Below are 21,381 nucleotides of genomic sequence, written 5' to 3'. Positions count from 1 at the left end.
ATATTTTTGATTTATAATTTTAAAAAAAGTTTACATGGTGTCTTTCATAGCGTTGCGTTAAAACTGTTTTTGTTGTTTCTCCTCCTAGATGTGTTATAGTCCGGTTGAATGCAACATCGTTAGGTGGCAGCGGTAGCGAGCTTGCTGCACGACCAGTCGGTTTCTATTTCCCGCCCGTGACTGATTCAGAGGGGGATCTCCTCCCTCTCCGTTCATTTACTTGCTTTAAAACTCTGTTTCTTTCTCTGGCCGCTAGTGCGCTGTTGTCTATGTGTGTTAACTGCAGTAGAGGAGGAATGGAGTGCTTTTCCTCTACACAGACAATCTCGCATCTTTCTCACAGTTTTCTACAGCACATGAGCGCGCGTCATTTAAAACTCGATCAACCGAGTTTTTCTTATAGCTGTGAACTTAAAAATTATCGAATCTTCCTCGAATTTCAAGGCACATATTTTATTTGGTATTTACTTTCAAAAGAAGAAAATGTGAGAGGACGTTCCTCCCTTCCCTCCCCCGAGAAACCGCCAGTGCAATCAACCATTGTTTAATGAGGTCTCCATTGGGCAAAGAAAAAGCTTCAAATAGCACAAAGTAACTTTAATATTCGTTCTTAATACAATCACAGCCTGACTTAATACATTACAAAAATATATATGTTACATATTGCGGTTTGCAATGATCACAGTCACTCAGATGAAGCAGTTCGCAAATCCTGCGTCAGCTGCAGAGTGGCCAGCGATATTCGTGCCCCAAGCAAGAACATTTGTAGCGACTATGATGTCACTTTTAAATGTAAACTTTAATTCATATTTTATACTGCTGATGAAACCAATGAAAATTCCATATTCGGTTGCTGCTAAAATGGTATATTAATATTACTTCAATAATTTTGTCTTCCCCTCAAATACATGTCATAGTTTGTGCACTGAAAGGTTGTGTTATAAAGTTCACTATGGGGAGTGCAGGCTTGTCACTTCTTTTCAAATGTTTACTAGTCACCATGATGTTCTTGCTCAGAGGTCGGCCAGCCTCGATTTACCTGGTAATTCACTTATTTTCACTCTTCAGTAGTACTGAAGTGTGAGACAGTGAGGTCGAATGTACCAAGTGGCTCAGAAGTGGATGTACCATCCTTAATTTCTCGAAGATTTGTGTTAACGTGTTGGTAACCTTGGTAACCATACAGTGGGAATAATAAACAAACATGGCTGATGACAGTCCATATTGTCCCTGGTTGACGAAGGAAATGCAGATGAAATACCGTAGTAGAAGAAAACGTATTGATAAATCAGTCTTGAAGATAGTGGTTGGGTCTGATTTGAAGACCTGAGATTTTGTCGCTGGTTCCAACTGTGACTATAGTTCCAAAATCACAGCTCCGAAAAATCGCCATCTCTGACCTATATGTGACTCGTGGTGATGGGGACACATGTACATATATGTGACAGCTCTAGAGTTCAGACAACTGCAAGTCAGAAAATTAATTTGAAAGGAAACATAACTGAGATCTAAATACTTTCGTCCCACTCAAAAGGTTAATGTCAGCAACTCTGATACTCAAGCTGCAATGCACTTGCTACGTGGTACAGTCATTAAGTTCTAATACTGAGCGCATAGTGGCATTGTGGTGCACTATAGCGCATAGGTGGCACCATGGTATGATACCTTGTCAGTTAGTCTCTCGACCCAACAAGAGACAGTTGAGTGCATGCACTGTAAGCAGAACTACGGTCTTTGTTGTGACGGTGATTTGAATGCGCGCGTCGGAACTCGAGTATGTTGCAGTTTGAGCAACGGGCAAACGTCACGTTCTGTCAGAAATTAGGCGAAACTGCTATAACCGATCATAACTGGAGACGAAACATGGTGTTTCCTTTACGATCCGCAACTGAAGCGACAATCCGCCACCTGGAAAACGCCATTATTTCCACGACAGAAAAATCCGCAACAAGACAGGTCAAAAGGCAAGGTGATGCTTTAACAGTTTTTTTTTTCAAATGGAATTGTTCACATAGAATTCATCCCACAAGGTGCAACTGTAGACAAGATCCTCTACAAAGAGATTCTTGGCCGTTTAAGCAATTCAATTCGTCGTAAGCGTCCTGAGCTTTGGCATAGGAAGAATTGGCTGTTGCTACACGACAACGCCCCTGCACATCGCTCCATCCTTGTCCAAGAGGAACTTGCAAGGCAACAGGTCGCTGTTTTGCCACACCCTCCGTACTCACCTGATCTCGCACCATGCGATTTTTTTTCTCTTTCCCCTCATGAAATCAATCCTACGAGGGCGTAATTTTTATGCGGCCGAAAAGGTCATGACTGCCACAAGAGAAGCCGTACGGCATCTTCCTGCCAACATCTTTCAGCGGTGCTTCCAGCAGCTACACCAACGTTGGCAGATGTGCATAGCGGCCAATGGCGACTATATTGAGGGAGGATGTCGATCTGTTTAAGTGTACGCCGTATCACGCGGCATCTTCTGAGACATCCAGATTCTTGTGGGTGCCTACCCTTCAGGCGTCAGTGTCAGAACTTAATGACTGTACCACGTATATTCTTCCACAAATGATTCATCCAATTATTTGTAAACTTTCTTGAGTCATATACAGAGTAGGAATGAAATAACCTTGCAGCTTGAAAGAGGTGATAGGGTACACGTAAATGAATAGGAAATGTATATTACGTTTTGTGATTAAATGCACATCGCTCGCATCAACTAAGACAGCTTTCTCCTATTCCTTCCCTGGAGCATGATCAGTGATGGAAGCTCGACACACTTCTTACCTAATGCCCACTGCAGCGAGTGCTAAGATCTTCAGAGAAATCCGCCACGCCTTACGGTGTGGACTGGAATGAGTGCAACACACATTTCTGGCCCTTCCAAAGCTCCATTACTGGACCTGTCTATCAGGACATGTTTACTGAATAGTTGGTGACAACTGCAGCAAGCTGGTGATAAATACGTCACTATCTGAATAAGACCTTTTTTGGGTGGTGGCTTAAATGAGGTTCTCTTTGCCTGGCCTCCAAGAAGACCCGATCTCACAACACCTGACAATACTCTCTTCTGGGAATTCATCAAGGAGAGAGTCCAAAACCCCAGTATTGCACAACAGAAGAATTACCAGCAGCTGTGGAAGATGCCTTCATGCACATGACCCCAGATTACCTCCGCAGAACATGGTGCAGAATTCAGCTGTACTATGACAATGTTGGTCTCCATACCAATGATGTTCTGGATCCTTAAGGAGGGTTAGGACTGAAATTTTCAGCTTCTATATTTTTAAACAATCTTTATCAAATTTTTGCCATAAACTCTCACAGTTTACACATACTATCATAACAAATTTGAACTTCATAGATCAAAGAGTTTTTTATTTATTAATTATTTTATTGTTTTTTTTTTTTGTGTTGTCACATATAAAATGCTACTTGTTCCTTATATTAAAATTTTTATTTTTTTGAACTGAAATTTGGTCAGTTGTTACTACAAACTTAGACAATTAAGAGCTGTTCTGGTTTTTTTTGTGTCATTAAACAGCAAATATTTTTAATCTTTTCAAATTTTTATTTCACCATTTTTCGTTTCTTTTGTAATTTAAGTTGTAAAAAATTCTTCAATATATAATTTATTGACACTAAAACTCAGAGAAAATTGAATTATCCATACATTTCTGAGCATATTCTGAAAGTTTCGAAGTGATACAACAAATTAATTTGTGATGCATGGACCATTTTATACATACGAAGGAAAAAAAATATACAGTAGAACTTGGTTATAACGACATCCAAGGGACCTTGAAAATTATGTTGTTATAAACGAGTGTCGTAGTAACCGAGATTCATATTATCAATCTAGTGAGGTGGAAAATGAAAAATAATAAAAATAATTAGGCTTATTTTAGATTTATGTATTCACTTTTAAGCATACCATGAACACAAAATACACATACAATGATAAATACAGTATTCTGTGTTAAAACAGTTTGTTCATTACTCACCAAACTTATTTACTGAGGAGTGAAGTAATCAGTCATTTTACTCTGTTGTCTCCTACTTGCCCAATATACACTTTCTAAATTAAATTCTATGTTCATTATTTCAGTTGCAATTTCACTGCTCCCTCCCCTAGCTTCATAGAACATGTTCACAATTCTAATGACTTCTAAAGCGTCACTCACTTCTTTTAGTGGCCATACTGCGTTAAAATGCGTGCACTTAGTGAAAACTTCCTATCGAAACTGACCGCATGCAGGTACCATTAACACCGCATGAATTCGGGCAGGTTACAATGGGGTGGGGAATCTGCCTGCATTCCAGAGGTCTATGATAGAAGGGAACAGTAAAGGATTTGCCAGATTTCAGCAAAATATTTCTTAAAAACTTTGGTTCTTAGAAAATTGTATTCCAAACTGAGGTTGAAAATGACGTTATATGCGAGGAAGACGCATATACGTTTGTCGTATTAAACAAGGTAGAAAAGCAAATGTCTTATGGGGAATTAGTTGGGACCACAGAATATTTGACATTATAGGTGAGGCGTCGTACAAACCGAGGTCGCTATAACCAAGTTCTACTGTATATATATGTGTTGACCTTAGAATAGTCCTGCACTATATGCTACCCTGCATGGGCTTCAAAAATAACAGCAAGACAAAACTAATATTTTATGTACGAAAATTAATTTGAGTACTTTTGTGTAAGAAATTTAAAAATAGATAATCATGACGAAAAAGTAAAAATTTCAGTCCTAACCCTCACTTAGACCATCAGACATGAAGCATTCATTCATAGTGTGGGGGGTACACCCACTTCTCAGCCACCCTGTAGATCTAGGCGTGGGGTAAGTAGTGGGGCCCACTGCCCGGCATGATGCACACGCGGGACATGTCCTCCATCATCTCGAAGTAATGAATGGCCGGCAAATGCCTCACATTGTCCATATGCATGCTAGCCTTGCCCCCCGTCACATGTAAGGCCGGCCGCAAGGTCTTGCACCTGTGGGTCACAAACGACATTTTTCACATGATCCAGAATTCAAGTTCCGACATATCCTATGAATAAAGAGGCTGCGTGGCTTGCCATTCAAATCCCATCATCACTTTTCTATCATAAGTCAATACTTCCATTGCACAACAAATTACGGAATTCAGGATCATTGTAGCATTGATCATAAGACAAAGTGCAATGCCATCACCTACTGGTAGGTAAATGTTCAAAGTGTGTAAGTTTTTCATAAGTGTTAAAACTGGTTAACATTTATGTTAAGAATTGCCATTAGGTTAATTCATATCTCACTCCACCTACTATACCTACTATACAGAATAGATAAATTTCAAAATGCTGTCATTCTCTCTGATTCTAAAGCAGCATTATATGCAATAAATTCATATAAAATGATGTCAATCCAAATTAAAGAATGTCACAAAATGATCCAACAACTTCAAAAACTACAGAAAATAATTCAATTGCAATGGATACCTGCACACTGCGGAATTGCTGGAAATGAAACTGCTGACTTTCTTGCCAAAAAAGGATCCAATTTAATTCAGAATACAAATACAAGCCTACCTTTTACATCCATCAAAAGACTAATTAAAAATAAATATAAAATCAAGCAAAACCAAGCACTATGTACCAAAGCCAAAGATAAAAAATGGAGCATTTTAATAAAAAAAAACAGAAATTATTCCAGAAATCTCACGTAAATCTGCAGTAGCAAAATTCAGACTGCTTACAGAACACGATTATTTGGCCAAACACTTGAATAAAATATGAATTTACACAAATCAAAATTGCCCTCTATGCAACAAAGAAGAAGAAATGACTGAAGATCATCTCATAACCTGTGAAGTTCTACCTGATGGATCCACCACAGAGAAATATTGGAGAGCAAGAACGCTAATGGCTTCGTTGCCAAAGCCCGGCATTAGATAACAACAACAACAACATTTATGTTAAGAAGTGTCGTGTAAGTATTTAGTTGTGCTAAGATTGATTTAGTGTTATGAAGACTTTATTGGTGGTGTGAGTTGTGTACACATTAGGAATTTGTTATTCGTGTTGTCGTCTTGTTATTGTTCTGTAATTGTATTACTGTTTTGTAATTCTCTTGTTTCATTTATTTGTATTGGCCTGTTATTTTTCGCTTTCCTTTTCTATTTGTATTCTGTTGTGATATTTGTGTTTTTTGTTTTTCGTGTAAATTGCGTTTGTTAACTTTTATTAATCAATAGGGTTCCATTTTTCATGGCAAAACATCAACAATCGTACTTATAACCTTACAATAAGCCCAAAACAACTGATTCCATTTTTCATGGCAAAGACATCAACCATCATACTTATAACCTTACAATAAGCCCAAAACAACTGATTCCATTTTTCATGGCAAAGACATCAACCATCATACTTATAACCTTACAATAAGCCCAAAACAACTGATTCCATTTTTCTTGGCAAAACATCAACCATCCTACTTATAACCTTACAATAAGCCCACAACAACTGGTTCCATTTTTCATGGCAAAGACATCAACCATCATACTTATAACCTTACTGTACAATAAGCCCAAAACAACTGGTTCCATTTTTCATTGCAAAGACATCAACCATCATACTTATAACCTTACTGTACAATAAGCCCAAAACAACTGGTTCCATTTTTCATTGCAAAGACATCAACCATCATACTTATAACCTTACTGTACAATAAGCCCAAAACAACTGGTTCCATTTTTCATTGCAAAGACATCAACCATCATACTTATAACCTTACTGTACAATAAGCCCAAAACAACTGGTTCCATTTTTCATGGCAAAGACATCAACCATCATACTTATAACCTTACTGTACAATAAGCCCAAAACAACTGGTTCCATTTTTCATTGCAAAGACATCAACCATCATACTTATAACCTTACTGTGCAATAAGCCCAAAACAACTGGTTCCATTTTTCATGGCAAAGACATCAACCATCATACTTATAACCTTACAATAAGCCCAAAACAACTGGTTCCATTTTTCATGGCAAAGACATCAACCATCATACTTATAACCTTACAATAAGCCCAAAACAACTGGTTCCATTTTTCATGGCAAAGACATCAACCATCATACTTATAACCTTACAATAAGCCCACAACAACTGGTTCCATTTTTCATGGCAAAGACATCAACCATCATACTTATAACCTTACAATAAGCCCAAAACAACTGGTTCCATTTTTCTTGGCAAAACATCAACCATCATACTTATAACCTTACAATAAGCCCACAACAACTGGTTCCATTTTTCATGGCAAAGACATCAACCATCATACTTATAACCTTACAATAAGCCCACAACAACTGGTTCCATTTTTCATGGCAAAGACATCAACCATCATACTTATAACCTTACAATAAGCCCAAAACAACTGGTTCCATTTTTCTTGGCAAAACATCAACCATCATACTTATAACCTTACAATAAGCCCACAACAACTGGTTCCATTTTTCATGGCAAAGACATCAACCATCATACTTATAACCTTACAATAAGCCCAAAACAACTGGTTCCATTTTTCAAGGCAAAGACATGGTACAACATAAAATAACTTTGTATTAATGTATTTTAAGGTTATATTCAAAAGCTAAAACTAAAATGGATATAAGGCTGTTTAATTCACCACAGTACGAAAATGTTTAATGAGAAGAACATAATTACTGGCATAAATTATACACAATATTTTGGGAATCTGCAAACTGAAATTGAGCTTCAAGGGGTCTGTGACACTCTAGAGGCTGTTCTAACCTAGTGTCGAGGTGTGAACACGATACTCACTAGGTTATGTCACAATTATTGTAAGATGTCTACTTACTGCTTTTCAATGGCATCACACATGACTTTGCGGGCATGCGCTGTCAGCGAATCCATTCGCAAGCTGAAGAAGATGAGGCGTGGCAAGCTCAAAACCAAGTTCACAAGAATGGAGGGAGAGGACAGCTTGCTCTCGCGGGCGCTCAGGATGCACAGCCTTTCCAACGAGTGGCAGCCCTCGAGCACCGAGAACAGCCGCTCCAGCTGCATGATGTTGGGCTGCTCCAGCCTGCAGAGGCAGCACCACAAAGCGCATAAAAATCCAACTGCGAAAGTTGTTTACAATTTTCTTAAGGAACAGGGTGGGCAGGAAGAGGACACTGCGAAAAGTACAGAGTTTACTTCTCAGCAGAAATGCATGCACAACATACCGGGTGTAACTAGAGTCTGGTAGACCACAAATGAGTCATTCTGTGTGAAATGGAACACTTAAAAAAAACACTACATTTTTATAAAAAGTTGAAACTTGTTTTATACATTTCCTACATCAAAGGAAATAACTAAAATGCTCTCTCAATTAATATCACTCAATAAAAGAATTGTATTCCAATGGATGCCATCCCATTGTGGAATCCTGGGAAATGAGAATGTGGATGCTTTAGCAAAGAAGGGCAGCACTGCTACTTACAGACCTGTTACTAAATCTACGTATTACTCTGTGAAAAGATTTATTAAATCTACATACTTACACTTCAATAAACAAAATTTGATAACACAATCTCAAGGGAAAAAATGGAACTCTATGCATCAAAATCCACAGTTAATTCCCGATTTACCACGAAAATCGTCTGTAGCTGCATTTAGATTGGCAACAGGCCATGACTGTTTGGCCAAACACCTGCATAGAATTGGAATATATCAGTCCCCTAACTGCCCATTGTGCAACTCAAACCAAGAAATGGATTCGGAACACCTCAAAATCTGTGCTTCAGTGGCTGGTCATGATAATATCTTTGAAAAATATTGGAGTGCAAGAGGTCAAATGACTTTATTGTCAAACGCCTGGCATTAGAAAACAACAACAACATCAAAGGAAGTAACCTCACGGTGTTAATTTTGATGTATATATAAATCCCACAAGGATAGCTGCCCTTCAGTAAGGGTTGCCAAAAGACACAGCATACTAAACAACTAAAATAAAAATAAACATTTGCGTTATCACTATTTACGATGTTTATTTTCAAATGGAAGCTACCCTTGGGAAAGTACTTTTTTTCAATAATTACTAGTAATCAAATAGAATATAAGGAAATTTAGGTGTACAGGTGATTACGTAAAATCTGAAGAGAATATTTCATTACGTCTATAGCAATAATTTTCAAAATATTTAAACGAATTCCAAAAGACTTAAAACATTCAACTGAGAATTTTGGAATTGTGCCCCTTGCTCCGAACAATAGACCAGATACTTCAATCTGTCCTTGTATATAATAATAATCCCTAAAGTATTGAATTGTAGGGTCATAGATGGTCTTCTTTCCTTCATGTACTGCTACAGGTTGTTCAACTGCAGTTTCAAAGCGCACAGTGGGATCGATGATAATTGCTCTGTCATTTTTTCTATCAATGGCAATGGTGTCAACTTGCCAAGAACTTCCATCTTTTGCAAGGCAGTGGACTTCTTGGTGAACTTCGTACAAAGAAGGAAGACTTTTAGCAATAAGTTCTTGTATTGCATGGTGTCTAGTATTCCGGATGAGACTTCCATGTTGGCAGGATCCCAGGATGTGGGGTAACTTCTTACAAAATTATTTCTAGTCAAATTTATAGACATTGACTGGTTACGATGTTCTACAAACACATATATCTCAGAATCTGTAAATCATACAGGTTTAATTCAAAGCTTAAAATGTGGGCTTTCAAAATATATATTTTAAAATGTTGTTGTTGTTTTCTAATGCCAGGCGTTTGACAATAAAGTCATTTGACCTCTTGTACTCCAATATTTTTCAAAGATATTATCATGACCAGCCACTGAAGCACAGATTTTGAGGTGTTCCGAATACATTTCTTGGTTTCAGTTGCACAATGGGCAGTTAGGGGACTGATATATTCCAATTCTATGCAGGTGTTTGGCCAAACATTCATGGCCTGTTGCCAATCTAAATGCAGTTACAGACGATTTTCGTCGTAAATCGGGAATCAACTGTGGATTATGATGCAGAGAATTCCATTTTTTCCCTTGAGATTGTTATCAAATTTTGTTTGTTGAAGTCTAAGTATGTAGATTTAATAAATCTTTTTACAGAGTAATACGTAGATTTAGTAACAGGTCTGTAAGTAGCAGTGCTGCCTTTCTTTGCTAAAGCATCCGCATTCTCGTTTCCCAGGATTCCACAATGGGTTGGTATCCATTGGAATACAATTCTTTTATTGAGTGATATTAATTGAGAGAGCATTTTAGTTATTTCTGCTGTTTGAGATGAAGGTGTGTGTTTAGAGACGATTGATAGAACAGCTGCTTTGGAGTCTGACAATATAACTGCATTCTTAAATTTATTGATGTGGCATAGAATATTCCTGAGACTTTCACTTATATATTTATATTATATATTTTCAAATGTAATTGAAGTTAAAGATTAGTGAATTTAACATGATTTTAGGGAATATTAAGTTAACCCAGTATGTTAAAAATGTTGTTATTGTTTTCTAATTCCAGACGTTTGACAAAGTCATTTGACCTCTTGCACTCCAATGTTTTTCAAAGATATTTTGATGCAGAAGATATAGATCAAATTACTTATAAACAATGGGTAACAGTTGACTGTACAAACTTGGAAATATTGCAGTCGTCCATTGAGGATTTCTTAGGTAAATTATCTGTTAAACTGTCAGCCTTATAACTGTAAAATATACTTGGGGTTTACCAGAATCCAGTTACACTTGGTATTATTGCCATATATTATGTAATCCATTCATAATTCTATTACTTACATTTTTTGACAGCCATTTTCAATCGATGAGATACAAAATGAACATATATATTTTATATTATTAATTCTTATTTGGTTTGTGAATTTGTATTAGGTACCTGAGAATTTTTTAGGAGAAAAACAGAAATAAGAGAATAATTATTATTTATTATTATTTTTTTTTAATTATCCACTCTTTTGTACTTATTATCTATGCATATCACAGTCCCTTGCCTTCAATTTATCAACTTTTAAGGTTTTTAAGGGAATTTTTATAAGTGTAAGGACATTTTATTGGTTATTTTTCAGCCATTTTTAGGTCATCAACACCCACTTCCTTCCTTTTAACGAACTCTGTGGAAATAACCTGAATTCCTTGAGATTCTTGCACAATTCCAGAGCCTGGCAGAGCGACTGCAAATAGTTGCACTTTCCACTCAGTCCAAGATTCTGCAAAGAGATGCTCTCCAGTTGTTCACACATTTTACAGATCTGAAAACAAATGAAAACAGCAATGAAGTCACACGCAACTGTCTGATGGCTAACAAGAAAGACAGGCTTTGGCACGAATCAGAGTCACGTGATTATCATGGTCTGGTCACGGCCACCTTGACAATTGCCTAATATAAATACAATTTCCAAGTTCTAAAAAACAAAAGAATTGCTATATTAAACTCATGTTAAAAGTGCATTTATAGATAAACTTGTTCAATGTTGGCCATGTTACGACTAAGAATGTGACATCACACCTTAGCCTGTCTTTCTTGTTAGCCACGAACTGTCCGTAATAAGTGCTACCAGCAGGTATATTTATACTGCAAATGGAGCAACACCTTGAATAAATAAGTACAGAGTGTCCACTCAAATCTATTTCAAAATTCCCTGACATTTTTCTGTTTTTCAGACACAAAGTAATTTTTTTCCCCTGATGTTACAATTCATAAAATGAAGCTGAAAATATGGTAGCTACCCATTAAATAATTCTTAAAAATGTATTTCTTCCAATTTATTATTAAAATATATGCACAATTATGATGCTGCATTAGTTTGCAAAAATCCTGATAGATGTGAAATTGACTATAATAATATTATCATAACATCAAACTCATGGGAAGAAGTCAAGCTAAGAAAAAAGAATATAGCAATGTAACATGATCATCTACTAGCACCTGAAATAATTTATTTTGATTGACTCTATCAGAAGCTTGTTTAAAAGCAATGTGTGTCTCTAAGTTGAATTCTCTCTGTTGTTCAATTAGCAATCTGAATTAAAAATAACCATCACGGCAAGACCTGCTTTTACGAAAACCATTTTTTCTTCTCCAATTATATCTTCATAATGATCATATAATTTGTTCTAGAGAATATTTGTCCAGTTCTCACATATGCAAGTGAGAAGTGGACTCTTAATCGTGCAGACAGAAGAAAAATAGAAACTGCAGAAATGAAGTTCTTGCGTTCAATAGCAGGTGTGACAATATTAGACAGGAAACGAAATGAAGATATTAGAAAAGAATTAAATATTTTTAATTTAACAAACAGAATCGAAAGCATGAGAAATGGCTGGTATGAGCACGTTCGAAGAATGCCTACAGACAGAATTCCCCAACAGTTACTACAATACAAACCAAGAGGACGTAGAAGTGTTGGACGCCCAATCACTAGAGAAAATATTCTTTGTTCTTAACTTCTATGATAAAATGTCTAGCTTTCATTAATCAGGTATTCTTGTCGTACTTTAATTTTTATTGTAATTGTAATTGTAAATTTAATATTAATTGTAATCTTATTGTTCATGTTATAGTTGTAATCCCCTGGTAGAGGGGCAGAGAAGGCCTGACGGCCTTATCTCTACCAGGTTAAATAAATAAATCTAATCTAATCTAATCTAGATGGGAGGATTCATTAAATTTCGCTTGATGTGAAAACAGGACAAAAGGCCTAATTTCATGACGCAGAAGAAGAAGAAGAGAATATTTGTATAGAAGTAAATAAATATATAAACAAACAAACAAGCAAACAAACAAACAAACAAACAAACAAGCTATCTATCTAAAATGTTAAACAAAAGTGAGTTTTTAGTTACCACAGTTTAATAATTACTATAAACAACAGGGAGATGCACTATCACCTTTACTTTTTAACTTCGCTTTAGAATATGCCATTAGGAAAGTTCAGGATAACAGAGAGGGTTTCGAATTGAATGGGTTACATCAGCTGCTTGTCTATGCGGATGACGTGAATATGTTAGGAGAAAATACACAAACGATTAGGGAAAACACGGGAATTTTACTGGAAGCAAGTAAAGAGATATGTTTGGAAGTAAATCCCGAAAAGACTAAGTATATGATTATGTCTCGTGACCAGAATATTGTACGAAATGGAAATATAAAAATTGGAGATTTATCCTTCGAAGAGGTGGAAAAATTCAAATATTTTGGAGCAACAGTAACAAATATAAATGACACTCGGGAGGAAATTAAACATAGAATAAATATGGGAAATGCCTGTTATTATTCGGTTGAGAAGCTTTTGTCATCCAGTCTGCTGTCAAAAAATCTGAAAGTTAGAATTTATAATACAGTTATATTACCGGTTGTTCTTTATGGTTGTGAAACTTGGACTCTCACTCTGAGAGAGGAACATAGGTTCAGGATGTTTGAGAATAAGTGCTTAGGAAAATATTTGGGGCTAAGCGGGATGAAGTTACAGGAGAATGGAGAAAGTTACACAACACAGAACTGCACGCATTGTACTCTTCACTTGACATAATTAGGAACATTAAATCCAGACGTTTGAGATGGGCAGGGCATGTAGCACGTATGGGCGAATCCAGAAATGCATATAGAGTGTTAGTTGGGAGGCCGGAGGAAAAAAGACCTTTAGGGAGGCCGAGACGTAGATGGGAGGATAATATTAAAATGGATTTGAGGGAGGTGGGATATGATGATAGAAAATGGATTAATCTTGCACAGGATAGGGATCGATGGCGGGCTTATGTGAGGGCGGCAATGAACCTTCGGGTTCCTTAAAAGCCATTTGTAAGTAAGTAAGCAAGTATAAAAAACATTAATCACATTTCAATCATTTTACGATCTACCATCAATCAGACTTGTTTCTTCAGTTCACTGGACTTCAACTCCTCATACAAGAATAAATAAATGAACAAGATCAATATGCATAACTTCGTTACCCATGATCATTCGAGTCTTTCAAATTATAGTCACGACGCTGTTATTCCCAGCATGACTCCTCCTCTTTGCTTACGTCTTAGGAATTGAAGGCTCTATAAAGTCTAGGTAGGTAGTATCGTTCGCCATTTTTGTTCTTTCGTTGCCGAGCTACCATACGAGGAATCTATTTGCCACACCGTTAAACATTATCATGTCGTAGCTCCTATGACAATAAATCAAACGCTCTGTAATTCAGCAAATAATTGAGCAGCAAATAACGCCTTCGTGTGCTTTCTGCGAACGCCAACGAAAGAGCCAAAAAGGCGGGCGATTACATTAAGTATTTATAGAGCCTTAAGAAATGAATAACGTCTTCCTCAGCGAATAACAAGACGCACACGTTTAAATGAAGCCGACCTGCAATGCAATTGGTTGCCGGAAATTAGAGCGACAGGACTATAATTACATTTCATTAACTTTCGTTACAAATTGCTGATATGAATTACTTTTTGGTTACTTTCGTTACCAGTAGACACCCTCATAAATAATGCAATCATTACAGTACTTAGCCTACATTAAAAAATAAATTAATGCATAAATTTTGAATTAACCAAATAATTAATAAAATTATGAATAAATTAATCAAAAATAAATTAATGAATATATCAATTCATTTGAGTCCTGCCTCAGGCATGGGTGTTGTATTAGTATTAGTTTGAGAAAAAAAAAAGTATCATAAGAATTCAGTCAAATACGGCAATTCACAAAATATGTGTAATCTCGAACTATAAAAAATCCATCAAATGAAAATGCTTTAATTGAGGACCGTTTTTGCAAAACTTGCTAACTGAAAAAACTAAATTTTACAGGAGAGACAAAACACTATAGTAAGCAAGTTTTATTGTATCTCTCACTTATAGGAGAAAGTAAGTTTTGAAAAAACGATCACACTTTGACACACTACAATGAAGAGAAATAACCCAATTTTACTAAGATGCTTTGAACATCATGTAGAGGCCTGCCCTATGTTAACGAATCCATCAAAATCTCAATTTTGCAAATTTTGCAGTTAGTAAGTTTTGCAAAAACAGTCCTCAATTACAAAAAGATGTAGTAATATCTGAAAAAAGTACATGAAGTAACAGCAATACTATAAAGAAAAAAAATACCTAAAGAATGACTGAATCAAATATGTAATTGACTTAATTCTCTGAGTGTAAATGATACACGGACACATTTTGGTGTCAGGGACACTGATAGCAGCAGCACAGTACCTGAATCAGGGGCTTCCCCGTCAAGAAGCACTCCAAGCCGGCTAGTTTCAATCTACGCAACTGCTTCAACTTCGAAAACAGAAGAAACGACGTTTCTTGGGCTACTGAGGTCGGACGGTAGATACTACAAACAGGCAAAGCACAAGCTGTTAAAGGCAAGTTGTAACAGAGAGCATTACTGATGATAGGTAAATATGGTTTTCAGCTTGTTATAAGCCATTCGTCAATAGGACCACATTGGGACCATACATTTTGGTCCAATAATGCACCTGATCCTCTTAACCGGAGGTAGATACATATACAGGGTGCTTCAGAAATACTTTGACAAATCTTGGGGGCATGTTCCTAACACCAAAACAAGAAAAAAGTTCATATAAACATATGTTCGAAAATACTTAGTCTTTTAGTTATTAATGAAAGAACATAATGAAACATGTTACTCTCTTTCCAGCTAAAGATTGAAGTAAATGTAAATAAATGCACGTGGCTTAATGGTTCCTGATTGGCTATTGGACGCACAACGCCTCCAAACTCATGCTTGTCATCTTCTTCCTCACATTAAAATAGTTCCTTCTAAAATAATAAAATGTATAATATACATGGAATACGAGTGAATTAAACATGCTTATAAGAACGCTTTCTTACGATTTAAACATGTTTATATTAGTAGTTTCAGACATTGCGTGTTAAATCATTGTAGCGTGTATTATGGAACGTGCATGCGTAATAGGCATTAAATCCCTCCCAAGGTGACTTGCAGCTTCACAGAGCACATCAGCACAGCTGGTATAACACAGTGCGAGATTCAGTGTTGCCAATCTCAAATAAATTTCTGTAGAATTAACGAAATTCTCCACTCTTCAAAGAATAACATTTAATCACGAATCTACAGAAAAAGAAAATCCACTATTCCCAGTAGAGAAATAATAAATATTAACCCTCTGTGAGCATTTTACTGGTTAGTTCAATGAATGTGTTGAAATGTCTGCAATATATCAGACGGTGGCTGCCCTGCGTGCTCACTTGCTGAAAATAATGCGCCCTGGTGGCTGCTTTGGTAGCTAGCTTGCTATTGCGGAGTAATACATTTCGGTTTTGTTTACGTCTACTTCAATCTCTAGTTGGAAATAGTTTAGATATGTCAGCTTGGTAGCAAGTGTTGCAACTTTAATCAATTCAGAAACTCACAACAATGAAAGTGGAAGCAAGAATAGAACACTGTGAACATTTGTTATGAGTTTCTGAATTGATTAAAGTTGCAACACTTGCTACCAAGCTGACAGTATCTAACAGATGTTTCATTATGTTCTTTCATTAATAACTAAAAAGCTAAAGATTTTCAGACATACAGTGTGTTTATATGAACTTCTTTTTCTTGTTTTGGTGTGAGGAACATGACCGCAAGGTTTGTCAAAGTATTTCTGAAACACCCTGTATTGACGTGTACTGTATTTGTCCCTCTAAGCTTGATCCTAATAGGCAGCTTTATTGGACCAAAACACGTGGTCTCAACATGGTTCTATTAAGCGGAATTCACTGCGTAATTTGTCGTCCCTCAGTCTTAAAATCTCCGAGAGAAGATTATTGAATTTGTTATATTGTATTTTAGTACAAAATTGTTAATTACAGAAACCACCCTGATCACAAGCAGACAATACTCACCAGCTCGAGCACGGCACAAGCTCGAACACCTCGAGGTTTGGACAAGTTTCAACGATCACCCAGACGGTCCTGTTGGAAATCGATGCAACACTGTTGGGGGTGTTTCCAGGTTCTGCAACGGAAAGCCAGCCACTGTAATGTTGGGGGTCTATGTGCCACGCTGGGCTTCTCAAACAGAGCATTTCACTTTCAAAAATCGAATTTACAATCGCCATTGAAAAGAAACCGATTAAAGAACTTGCAATTGATCAGAGTTTCAAGGAATGAGTAATTGACACTTTTGCAACCAAGAAGAATCGACTTCTGGTCCTGCTGTATAAAAAATATAAGGCAAGCAGATTTCTTCAGTCTACCCAGTATTTACACTTTAGCTTCGCCACTGATTGTTGGTTAATTGAAAATAGTGTTGGTTATGTATGCAGAACCTGAGCATTATTGTCTGATTATGTTCTTAACCCGCAACAACAGACGTGTGTGATGTGAGCTGTCAACACAGACGTGGGGTCACTGATACCGTCATTGTATTAGTATTGACGTCGGCACGAAAATAAAGCAATGGATGTGAAATAACTTGGGTTGTATTCTTTATATCCCTTCACTTAATTTAAAAAGCAGAGATGTAATATACTGCAATATTTCATTTATAAAATCACAAATTCTCAATGTCGTGACACCTACTGCTTGGAAATTCATGAGTACACATATAAACGCGTCAATGTGTGCATTAATGTCCACTTTTGAATGAAATTAGCGTAATAATATACATTTAATGATTAAATTAAATAAGAACTGAAATAATATATGTTTAAAGTAAAAAATAGAAATATTCAAAACACTGCCTACAGAATACACTTCCAACAGGCAATCATTGTTGATCACTGGCAAAACATCAAAATTCAAAATGGAAAGAATCATTCAAAGATCCAAAACTAATTCCTGATCTACCTCGAAAATCTGCCGTGGCCATGTTTAGATTGATTACTGGTCATGATTGCCTCCATCGTATTGGAGTACTGAATTCACCTGAATGCTTACTGTGCACCAGAGAAGAGGACATGGAGATGGAGCACCTGGCTAATTGTGAAACTCTTAGGACATTTGTGGGCCTTCCATCAAAATATTGGGAAGCAAGAAGGATGATGACTTCATTGTTAAATACAGAGCATCACACACACACCATAAGAAAAGCAAAGTTGTAAGTTCTGTCATACTGACTTTGTCTCATATATAAAAACTTTATGATTTTTAATTGACTGTTCTCAAACATAATACTCATACTGCTAGACAGCACTGAACTGTTGTTCTCCATTCTACACAAGTTAGTGTTAGTGATGAAAACTTTGACGAGACAGTGCTGAGTGGCTCTACAGGTGAACAAGATTTCTTCCTTGAGAGTGATCAACAATGATTGCCTGACATTCTCAAAATCTTAAAGCTACCGGTACATAAACTATTAAAATTATAAATTAGTAACAGTATATTAAAACCACAGATAATAACTAAAATTAGATTCTAGATTCCTGGATTTTGATACTTTTTGTAGTTGACAAAGCAGCTATTGCTTGTATGGAGGCTTGCCAATCTGACAAAACCACAACTTTCTGAAATTTATTTATTCTGAATAATAGATTCTGTAAACCTGTGGAGATAGCTATAGAGTGTAGGACATAGTAATGTTCATTTGAATTTTAAAATAAAATAATTTATATTTTTATTTAATGATAAATGTTCAGATATTAAAATTTTTATAGACAAAAAATATTATTATTGTTATATTATTTTTTTTCTTGTTCGCAGCTCTTCATTAGTTGCTCTTTGCCCCCCAGAGGGCCACGGCTACCTGGTTGATGAGACACACTGGCTTAGAAAACAATGGAAAAGAAACAAACTCATCTACTTTACCTTTGAAGATGCATATGGGCAGGGACAGCCTGCGCATCTGTTGCTGCACAGATATGGTGGTGATGTTGCTCACACACATGGATATGTTCAGCTCCTCCAAACCACTCACCGAGTCCCACAGAAAATTCCAGTCCACCTGTGTGAGATTTTACTCATTGATATGATATATAATATTTATTCCTACAGCTCTTATTTGGTTATGAGTCGCCACCACATCTCTGTATTCGGGCTCCCCATAACCTTCTAATTACATTTGAAGAGTCCACTGCAAGAATGATGGATGTCACTTTCTTGTCAGACTCCAAAGCAGCTATTCTATCAATAGTCTCTAAACACACACCTTCATCTCAAACAGCTGAAATAACTAAAATGCTCTCTCAATTAATATCACTCAATAAAAGAATTGTATTCCAATGGATATCATCCCATTGTGGAATCCTGGGAAACGAGAATGCGGATACTTTAGCAAAGAAGGGCAGCACTGCTACTTACAGACCTGTTACTAAATCTACGTATTACTCTGTGAAGAGATTTATTAAATCTACATACTTAGACTTCAACAAACAAAATTTGATAACACAATCCCAAGGAAAAAAATGGAACTCTCTGCATCATAATCCACAGTTAATTCCCGATTTACCACGAAAATCGTCTGTAGCTGCATTTAGATTGGCAACAGGCCATGATTGTTTGGCCAAACACCTGCATAGAATTGGAATATATCAGTCCCCTAACTGCCATTATGCAACTCAAACCAAGAAATGGATTCGGAACATCTCAAAATCTGTGCTTCATTGGCTGGCCATGATAATATCTTTGAAAAATATTGGAGTGCAAGAGGTCAAATGACTTTATTGTCAAACACCTGGCATTAGAAAACAACAACAACAACTTTCTTGTCGAAAATGAACCAAGACTGTCAATGCATAGCTTAAGACATATAGAATGTACATAGAGAGTTATATGGCATTAACACTGATAGTCATTGTCCAGTAATGATCGGAAAATCACAGTTAAGCTTAGAGCGCTAAGCATTTCAAACTTTCAATTGCTTCTCCTGCAAAATGTATTCCAAATGACATCCATCATTCTTGCAGTGGACTCTTCATATTTCAAATACAACTTTCATCGACATGTGCTGTCTGTTTATTTTTCCTTTACTACTACAATACATACCCTCTACTGACTATCCAATGACTGCCTCAACACTTCTTTTGTCTATCTATATTGAAGTACTTCCTCCCCTCCAATCGTTTAAAATTTCCCTGAATTGTTGTTTTTTTTTCTTTTTATCCAATGCCACCAGGTTGTCTTTTCGACATTTCTGGTCTTCTCTCCTGGCCGTGGCTTAATTGTAACCCACTTCTGAGGTTGGGGCATCTGGAAGGCGGAGTTACATTACCCCGATGATGTGATAGGATGATTATGATAATGTGGTGCCAGGAGAGGTCTTAAATCTAAACTTAACCTAAATTCCAGACCATGGACGAACACAGGAATAATCCCCTTTAAGGAAAAATTCCTGTGCTCTAACCGGGAATCGAACCCGGGACCTCATGAACTATAGCCAGAAGCTCTGACCACTAGACCATGAGGCTGGTCTCCTTTACAAACACTACCTATAATCGTAACCCTTCACTTCCATCTCCGATTACAATTCCTCCTGTAACCACCGGTATCAACTATTGTCGGACCGTCGGATCTGTGCCCCCGTAAGATATGTGAACTGAACCCTAATTCCTTCTCAGCCTCGGTAATTCATTTCTCTCCCTGCATTCCTATCTCTCTCTTTTCTATCTTTCTCCCTTTCTCTCTCCCACTACTCACAATTTTGAGCCTTCTTGCGGGACAGTTTATTTGCACTTGCAGTCCAGTGTTGTCAACTCAACATGAATACTGTAGCACGGAGTGGCGAAAGAAATATTATTAAGTACGTAATAGCATAACAGCAAAGAACAGAGTTTTGTGGAGAGAACTAGGGAAGGTCATTGTAAATAGGTAACGTAATCAGTGTTAAGATATTGTAAATAGTAAATTCAGTAATAGTGAAAGTGTGAGATAAGTTTTATAAATAGTAAAGTCAGTGTTGAAAAAATGTCAGGTAAATAGTGTAAATAGCAATCAGTGTTTGTCAAAGTGCCAGTGTCAGTATAATGTGTGTAGTGCAAGAAAAAAATGAACAAAGAACAGTGCAGAGGCTAGTTAAAATTGAACAGGATTATTAACCATGTCACAAAAGTAGTATACACGATAAGCTCGCCGGGATTGGCTCACCATGCGAGTACACTTGAGCCACCCCTGTCGAGGGGGTTCTAACCCCATCACTGGAGGCCTGTGCCCAACATGGGACATCATGGCTAACATTCATTCATTCAACATTCATTCACGTAATAGCATTTTGCGATGAAGAGAAACAAACAGGTCAATATCTGTTTCCTATAAATCAGGCAATGAAAAGAGCAACTGATATCACAGGTGAGGCTTATTTTATTTCAGTTGATTACGTATTAAAATTACTTACTTAAGTAATACTAATAATACAACATTTTATGTAATTTATATAGGCAGGTCAGAACTCCTAATAAAGAAAATCAGGAG

At 36.7% G+C, this 21,381-nt stretch overlaps 1 protein-coding gene across 2 annotated transcripts in view; it reads right to left on the bottom strand.

Annotated features, from left to right (window-relative positions):
* Window positions 1–582: 582 nt before the first annotated feature.
* Window positions 583–21,381, bottom strand: part of LOC138713087 (uncharacterized) — a 33,658-nt gene continuing 12,859 nt past the window's right edge. Inside the window, exons 5-11 of one of the 2 annotated variants that reach the window (XR_011335788.1) lie at window positions 18,784–18,919; window positions 16,882–16,993; window positions 15,220–15,343; window positions 11,140–11,264; window positions 7,862–8,089; window positions 2,550–4,998; window positions 583–1,576 (exon numbers count right to left, since the gene is read on the bottom strand). Coding sequence is in view for 1 of the 2 variants with exons in the window: in XM_069844841.1 (XP_069700942.1) it covers window positions 4,833–4,998; window positions 7,862–8,089; window positions 11,140–11,264; window positions 15,220–15,343; window positions 16,882–16,993; window positions 18,784–18,919 (891 nt within the window). In the remaining variant the exon portion in view is untranslated. Of the gene's footprint in view, window positions 4,999–7,861; window positions 8,090–11,139; window positions 11,265–15,219; window positions 15,344–16,881; window positions 16,994–18,783; window positions 18,920–21,381 lie in introns of both variants that reach the window. The other variant, XM_069844841.1, reaches the window with a different exon arrangement.

Source organism: Periplaneta americana, chromosome 14 (genome assembly GCF_040183065.1).
Source record: "Periplaneta americana isolate PAMFEO1 chromosome 14, P.americana_PAMFEO1_priV1, whole genome shotgun sequence".
Lineage (NCBI taxonomy): Eukaryota > Metazoa > Arthropoda > Insecta > Blattodea > Blattidae > Periplaneta > Periplaneta americana.
The sequence above is the reverse complement of the archived record's forward strand: the minus strand, read 5'-3'. Positions and strand labels throughout refer to the sequence as shown.